Below are 9,021 nucleotides of genomic sequence, written 5' to 3'. Positions count from 1 at the left end.
ACTCCCACTCCTGCCCGTCAGAGAACCCCCCTTTGACTGGAATTTTCCTTTACCTACCCAAATCCTATAAAACGGCCCCACCCTTATCTCCCTTCGCTGACTCTCTTTGGACTCAGCCCACCTGCACCTAGGTGAAATAAACAGCCATGTTGCTCACACAAAGCCTGTTTGATGGTCTCTTCACACGGACGCACATGACACTGAGAAGCTGGGATTACAGGCACGCACCACCACGCCCGGCTAATTTTTATATTTTTAGTAGAGACAGGGTTTCAACACGTTGGTCAGGCTGGTCTCGAACTCCTGACCTTATGATCCGCCTACTTTGGCCTCCCAAAGTGCTGGGAGTACAGGCGTGAGCCAGCACACCTGGTCAGCATTTCTTAAAAAAGATATAAAATATGGTAATCATAAAATAAAAAAATTATATGTTGGACAATATTAAAATTAAGAACTTTTGTTGTTCAAATTGTCAAAAGACAATTTACAGAGAAGAAGAAAATATTTGTGTTACCTATATCTGTCAAAGGACTTGTGTCCAGATTATATTAGTAACTGCAGAAATCAATAACAAAACGATTAATAAGTAAATGGAAAAATATTCAAAAGGTCTGAACAGCCGACATGGTGGCTCATGCCTGTAATCTCAGCAGTTTGGGAGGCTGAGAAGGGTGGATCACCTGAGGTCAGGAGTTTGAGACCAGCCTGGCCAAACATGGTGAAACCCCATCTCTACTGAAAATACAAACAATTAGCTGGGTGTGGTGGTGGGTGCCTGTAATCCCAGCTACTTGAGAGACTGAGGCAAGACAATTGCTTGAACCTGGGAGGTGGAGGTTGCAGTGAGTTGAGATCACACCACTGCACTCCAGCCTGGGCGATAGAGCAAGACTCTGTCTCAAGAGAAAAAAAAAAAAAAAAAAAAAAGATTTGAACAGATATTTTACAAAAAGAATACCCACATAGCCAATAAATCTGTGAACAGGTTATCAACTGTATGGAGGTAAATATAGTTCATTTAGCTAGTCCTATATTGATGCATACTCAGGTTTAGTCTTGGGAAAGGAAAATATCTTGGGCCCCTTCAAGCTGGGAATCACTCAGGGCAAATCTGCCTCCCAGTCTATTCAGTCATCCCTCTGCTCACAGAGACAGATGATGCAGATTCTGATTGCCTCCTTTGGAAAGACTTACCAGAAACTCGAATGCAACCATCTGTCTCACCTTCCTGTGACCTGGAAGCGCCCAGTGGGGGCCTTTGCTTTGAGTTGTCTCCACCTTTCTGGAAGGAACTAATGTATTTCTTACATATATTGATTGGTGTCTCATACCTCCCTAAAATGTAAAAAACCAAGCTACGCCCCAACCACCTTGGGCACAAGTCGTCAGAACTTCCTGAGGCTGGGTCACCGGCTAGTCCTCAGTCTTGGTAAAATAAACTTTCCAAATTAACTGAGACTGCCGGGCCTGTAATCTCAGTGCTTTGGGAGGCTGAGGCGGGAGGATCACTCAAGGTCAGCAGTTTGAGACCAACTTGACCAACATGGTGAAACCTCATCTCTACTAAAAATACGAAAACTAGTCAGGCGTGGTGGCCGGCGCCTGTAATCCCAACTACTCTGGAGGCTGAGGCAGGAGAATAGCTTGAACCCAGGAGGTGGAGCTTGCAGTGAGTCCAGACCCCACCTTTGCATTCCAGCCTGGGCAACAAGAGCAAAACTCCGTCTCAAATAAATACATACATAAATAAATTAATTAACTGAGACCTGTCTCAGATTTTCAGTGTTCACAGTCTTTTTCTATCATAAGTAATACTGAAATAATAACATTGCATAGAAGTTAAATATATCTGTAGGATAAATTTCCAGAAGTGAGACTGCCGAGCCAAAATATATGCTTTTATAATTTTTAGATCTGCCTATTCATTTTCTTTGCCCATTTTTCTAGAGTTGTTTGTCCCCTTCTTATAAATTTGTAACATCAATTTAAACATTATTGATATTAATGTTCTGCCATCCTCTATATTGCAATATTTTTCCTATTGATTTTATTTATGGACTTTTAAAATTAAATGTAACTTGAAGTAAAATGCACAAATTTTAAGTGTATGGCTCTGTTAATTTTTATATGTGTATAACTCACACAAGCACTACCTAGATAATGTTAAAAAAAATTTCTAGCACTTCAATGCTGAAAGTACTTCAGAGATAATACCCAGTCAAACCTTCCTCCGTTAAGGTCACTGTTCTACAAAATGGTACTCTGAATAGCCAACGACTGAACAGATATCATGTCCAAACCACTTTGAGCCAATAAGACTGTGTCCTTTGCTAATGGATCTGTATGTGTAAGGGAATAAACTGTGATACATTCAGACAATAGAAGAGGATTCAAACTTAAAAAAAACCGCGCTATCAAACCATGAAAGACATGGAGGAAACTTAAATGCATATCATTAAGTGAAAGAAACTAATTTGAAAAGGCTATATTCTGTATGATTCCAACTACATGACATTCTGGAAAATGCAAAACTATGGAGACAATAAGATTAGTAGTTGCTGGGGGTTAGAGGGAAAGGATGAATGAATAGGCAGAGCACAGGAGTTTTAGGGCAGTGATACTATTCTGAATGTTACCAAAATGATGGATACACATTTGTCAAAAATCCATAGAATGTACAACATCAAGACTAAACCCTAATGTAAACTATGGACTGTGTAATAATGATCTATCAATGTAGGTTCATCTATTTTAACAAATGTGCCACTCTGGTGTGGGATATTGATAATGGGGAGAGAAGAATTAAGACCTCAACTTTGCTATGAACCTAAAACTTCAACTTTGCTATGAACCTAAAACTGCTGTAAAATATAAAGTTATACATATAAAAATTATATATGTATATATAAATATACATATATAAACTTTATATAAATAAATTATATAATACATAATTTTATATATGTATAACTTTATATTTATATTTATTTACATATATAAATAAATTATCTAAAAAACAAATAAATAACATCAACTGAAATTTCTGAATCAAATTTAATTTGTTTTCTCATCAAAAGTTAAGACATTTCCCTCAGTCTTAGGAATTTTTATTGTTAATACAAAATAAATTATACATGCTGTATAAATTTTTATTTATAGCTAAATATTTCTTCAGTCATCACTGTCACTTCCTGATTCACTCAGCTGCAAATCATTTCCTAAAATGAAAAAGAAATAACAAAACTGTAGTAATTAAATATTTAATATTTATTTTTGCATAACATAAATTTTACACAAAATATAGCCCCCAAGCATGATTCTGTTTAGCTAGCATTTTGCTTATTCTGTAATTCAGTGACACAATTAGTAACTCAAATAATTAATACTGCGTGTAAAGAAAAAATATACCACCAAACTTCAGCACAGTTTTAGTATTTCCTGGCATCTATTTTAGTCTTCTTTTACATATCCCCATCACTCTTTTTTTTATATCACTGATTTAATTAAATCAGGAAATGAGAAAAGTATAGTTTAGAAGATCAGACTATATCATTTTGAAGAGTGAAAATTTTTTTTTTTTACTTAAAATGGAGTCAAAATCATTAAATAATACATGTCAAGGATAACTCACCATTGATTCCTTTTGTAATTCATCTATGTACTTACTGTCCTGGAGCTTACAGTCCAGTGGGGGAGACAAACAGTAAATAAATAAACAAATATATAACATAATGCCAAGTAGGGATGAGTGTTACGGAAAAATGAAAATGGGTACGGAGATTGCAGTCGCAGGTGCTATTTTAGATAGGGTAGTTTTGAAGGTCTTTTTGAGGGCTGACATTTGAACAGAGATTCAAATATAGGAAGAAAGTCATAAAAAATGGAAAGCGTGGAGGTGAAGTGACCAGGCTAAAAGAAGAGAAGTGCAAATGCCCCAAGGCAGGAGCATACTTGTTGCATTCTCTGACTTGCAAGAAGGCCACTGTGGGTGGAATGGAATGAATAAGGAAGATAACAGCAGTAAATGAGATCAGAAACATATCCAGAAGGTCATGGTAAAAACTTTGGATTTTGTTTGAAAATGTAATGAGAATTCATGAGAAAATTTTAAGCAGGCAACTAACTTAAAACTGGTTGTAGATCAGTAAATACGCCATAATGGTGTGGAAGAAACACAGAAACAAGAGAGCAGTTGTAAGTCTAATGCAGTCTCTCATGTAAGAAATAATGTTGGCTTTGACTCAGGTAGTCCAGGGGAGGTGACCCTAAGTGGTCATATTCATAATATACTTTGAAGATAGAGTTTATAGGACTAATTAAAACATTGAATTTAGGGTACAAGAGAAAGAATTGAAGAATGACCCCAAGGTTTCTGTTCTGAACAACTGGATAAATCATTTACTGAGTTATCATTTACTGAGATGAGAAACACCAGAGGAACATGGCTGTAGAAGAAAAATCACAAGTTCAATCTTCATGTGGTAAATCTGAGATACCTAGTAAATACCCAAATATATTTGGTACTGGCACTTGGGTATACAAGTCTGGAGCTAAAGGTAGAGGCTGGAGCTGGAAATAAAGATTTGAGAGTCATTGATCATACAGGTTTATCTGAAGCAAAGGGACTGAATGAAATCACTTAGGTAGTAAATTACAGTGGTTAAAAAAATTCTTGTATTTTTTAACTAATCCATAATCAAAAAAGCTGGCATGTTTTGAAATCAATACCTAATTTAAGAAGAACAGTTTTTAGGCCACGTATAAGTTATAGGATGTCTCAGTCTTTTGCATGAACTCCAGAACTGATAACATCATTTGATAAAGAAATCTGCTAGACCGGGCGCACAGTGGCTCACGCCTGTAATCCCAGCACTTTGGGAGGCAAAGGCAGGTGGATCATGAGGTCAAGAGATCGAGACCATCCTGGCCAACATGGTGAAACCCCATCTCTACTAAAAATACAAAATTAGCTGGGCATTGTGGCGCATGCCTGTAGTCCTAGCTACTCGGGAGGCTGAGGCAGGAGAATCACTTGAACCTGGGAGGCGGAAGTTGCAGTAAGCCAAGATCATGCCACTGCACTCTAACCTGGTGACAGAGTGAAACTCCATCTCAAAATAAATAAATAAATAAATAAGAAAATCTGCTAAAGCTTCTTCTGTGCATCTGGTTCTCATGACCATCTCATAACTTTCTTTTCTTTTTTACTTTTTGAGATGGGGTTTCACTCTTGTCACCCAGGCTGGAGCACAGTGGTGCTATCTTGGCTCACTGCAAACTCTGCCTCCATGGTTCAAGCAATTCTCCTGCCTTAGCCTCCCAAGTAGCTGAGATTACAGGCATGCGCCACCATGCCTGGCTAATTTTTTTGTATTTTTAGTAGAGTCGGGGTTTCACCATGTTGGCCAGGGTGGTCTCGAACTCCTGACCTCAGGTGAATCACCTGCCTCGGCCTCCCAAAGTGCTGGGATTACAGGCACCTCGCCCGGCCCGTTTTCAAGGATTCAGTTTCCACTTACACAACTATTTTATGACATAAGAATGTTCAACTTCATATGATGCCTGTAATACGAGTTTTTCAAGTGACACAAACCCAAACGCACTCAGAGTTCTATTTTGCCTTTATAGACTTTATACTATCAAGGTTATAAAATATTCAGTCAAGTTTTGAAGATATACGATTAGCCTTTGATTATGAGTTGCTTAGTAAAGAAAATGTGTTTTCAATCATAGCTGTAATTATGACTCAGAAAAAGAGAGTTTACCCATAAAAATATATTCAGACATTTAAACTAATAGTTAGCACTGAGAGTAGTACTGCCCCCCAGGGGATGGTACAGAAATTTACATGAGGGGTTACTTGTCCTGATGGCTGTAGATTCCTAACAGCATTTAGTGGGAGTGGAGTTTAGGAATGCTCAATGTCTGGCAATGGACGAACCAGTCTTGCACAATAAAGAACTCTTCTATATTCTGTGAAACTTTTGAAAGTCTGATGGAATATGTACTTGGAAGATCTGTTTATAAACGTAAAACTAAAGCTGAAATACATTTCCATAAATTCCAAATATTGCTTTGCACATATTTAATTGAAACTTACAAGTATGCAGCTATCATGTAAACTGAAGATGATTTTGTTTTGTATTTTTAAAGAACTTTTCAAAAATTTTCTTTTAAAAATAGTTTGGGGCAACACATTAGTGTCATCAACGCTGCTCATTGTATTTAGAGCAGCAATACAGCACAACAACACCTGTCTGTATAGGCAGCTGTAGATGCAATTTTTAAATATATATGCCTATACTTTTCTAGTCCTTATTTCTACAGGTTAAATAAAAAGAAAAATTGTTGACAATATGAGTTGAATGTTGTTTTGTTTTTCTTAAATCCAAACTTATGCATTAAAAGTAACTGCAAAAACATAGTTACTTCATTATATCTTCTGATACAGCTATTCTTTAACATTTACAAAGTGGGAATACATATTACTATAAATTTGTTTTTATTTTGCCTTTATATTAAATTAAATTAATGCTTTTCAAAGATGTATATACACAGATTATATTAAGCTATGAAATTTATTTCAAAATAGTAAAGGAGAATTAAAAAAATATCTGTTACAAAAGGGGGTGTTGGGTCTCTTATAAAGCTGAGCAATGGGATGACTGCAGTAATGGTCAGAGATGGTTTATTTCATTAGGAAACTCCTAGTTTAGATACATCAAGAAAAGAAATATCACTTTTTTTACTTAAAAAAAAAAAAAAACTTCCCAAGTGGTTATTACTGATAGACAAAAACACTATAGACTTTACTTTTGCGTATATCTTTTGCATCTAGTAATCTTTCCAAATTATTTTATTAGTTCTATTGTTTGTTGATTCTTTTGGATTTCCTATGTAGATAATTTACATTCCTACAAATTAAGAGTATTTTATATCTTGTTTTCAATTCTTATATCATATTTCTTTTACTTGTTTTATTGCATTTACTAGCAAATTCAATAGAGTGCTCAACAGAAATAACATTAGTCCTCTTTGTCTTGTTCCTGAATTTAACAGGAATGCTTCTAAAGTCTCCATTAGTATGATGTTTGTAGGAGTTCTGTTTTTTGGTAATTAACTTTTGTAAAGCTAAGAAAATCCTATTATATTCATCCTTTGGTAAATGTTTTTATTTATTTTAATTTAATTTTGTTTTTTTTTTTTTTTTTGAGACAGAGTTTCACTCTGTCACTCAGGCTGGAGTGCAGTGACATGATCTCAGCTCACTGTAACCTCCACCTCCTGGATTTGAGCAATTCTCATGCCTTAGCCTCCTGAGGAGCTGGGATTATCGGGGTGCACCAGCATGCCTGGCTAATTTTTGCATTTTTAGTAGAGACAGGGTTTCACCATGTTGACCAGGCTAGTCTCGAACTCCTGGCCTCAAGAGATCCGCCTGCCTTGTCCTCCCAAAGTGCTGGGATTACAAGTGTGAACTACCATGCCCAGCCTCAAGTACGTATTTTCAAGTTAATAAATATCAAATTTTGTCAAGGTATTCATTTGTTGAAATGGTCATATGGGTTTACTTCTATAATCTGTTAATGTGGTGAATTAGATTGATCCCATTTCATATGTTTAACATTTCTTACATTTCTGTGATGACCCTTATTTTGTTGTGATTTGGTAAATTATACTTTTTCTACAAAACCATCCATTCCTATGCCAAATTTACTGGAATAAATTTTTAAATAAAATTATAATTAAGGTTGGGTGCATTGGCTCACACCTGCAATCCTAGCACTTTGGGAGGCTGAGGCAGGTGGATTGCCTGAGCTCAGGAGTTCGAGACCAGCCTGGGCAACACAATGAAACCTCATCTCTACTAAAATACAAAAAAATTAGCCGGGTGTGGCGGCATGCACCAGTAGTCCCAGCTACTTGGGAGGCTGAGGCAGAAGAATTGCTTGAACCTGGGAGGCAGAGGTTGCAGTGAGCCAAGATCACACCACTGGATTCCAGCCTGGGCAACAGAGTAAGACTCTGTCTCCAAAAAATAAAAAATAAAATAAAATAAACAATAATTTTAAAAAATAACAAGTTGGAAAACCTAATGATAATTGATAAACTCCTGGACATATACCACCTACAAAGACTGAACCAAGAAAAAAAAGAAAACCTGAACAGATTAAGTACAAGTAATAAGACTGAATCAGTAATAAATAGTCTCGTATCAAAAAAAAAGGTCAGGACCTGATGGCTTCTGTACTGAATTCTACCAAACATTTAAAGAATAAATACCAATTCTTCTCAAATTCTTCCAGAAAACTGAAGAGGAAAGAATTCTTCCAAATTCATTCTATGAGGCCAGCATTACCCTGATACTGAAACCAGACAAAGACACAACTATAGGTCAGTATCTCTGATGAAAATACATGCAAAAATCCTCAACAAATAGTAGCAAACCAAATCCAACAGCACATTAAAAGGATCATTCACCATGATAAGTGGGATTTATCCTACAGATGTAAGAATGGTTCAACATACCCAAATCAATAAATGTGAAACATCACACCAACAGAATGAAGGACAAAAACCATATGATTATCTCAATAGATGTGGAAAAAGCATTTGATAAAATTCAACATCCCTTTATGATAAAAGACCCTCAACAAACTAGATCTAGAAGGAGTGTACCTCAACACAATAAAGGCCATATTAGAAAAACCCACAGTTAACATTATACTAAATGGGGAAAAGCCGAAAGCTTTTCTTCAAGGAGCTGGAACGATATAAGGATGCTCACTCTCACCACTCTTACTACACAGTACTGGAAGTCCTAGCCAGAGCAAAGAAACGAGAGAAAAATAAAGGGCATCCAAATTGCAAAGGAAGAAGTCAAACTGTCCCTGTTTGCAGATGACAAAATCTTATAAAGAGAAAACCCTAAAAGCTCCGCAAAAACACTCAGGATTGATAAACAATTTAAGTAAGTTGCAAGATACAAAAATCAACATACAAAAATTAGTAGTGTTTATA

At 36.2% G+C, this 9,021-nt stretch overlaps 1 protein-coding gene across 1 annotated transcript in view; it reads right to left on the bottom strand.

Annotated features, from left to right (window-relative positions):
• Nucleotides 1–3,035: 3,035 nt before the first annotated feature.
• The window catches only part of EAF2 (ELL associated factor 2), a 57,943-nt gene continuing 51,957 nt past the window's right edge, over nt 3,036–9,021 (bottom strand). The window contains exon 6 of the mRNA XM_023214527.2: nt 3,036–3,218. Within this exon, the coding sequence (XP_023070295.1) occupies nt 3,172–3,218 (47 nt within the window). The 3' untranslated portion in view covers nt 3,036–3,171. The remainder of the gene's footprint in view (nt 3,219–9,021) is intronic.

This window comes from Piliocolobus tephrosceles, chromosome 2 (genome assembly GCF_002776525.5).
Source record: "Piliocolobus tephrosceles isolate RC106 chromosome 2, ASM277652v3, whole genome shotgun sequence".
Classification (NCBI taxonomy): domain Eukaryota; kingdom Metazoa; phylum Chordata; class Mammalia; order Primates; family Cercopithecidae; genus Piliocolobus; species Piliocolobus tephrosceles.
Note: the sequence above shows the minus strand (reverse complement) of the source record. Positions and strands in the feature narration are given on the sequence as shown.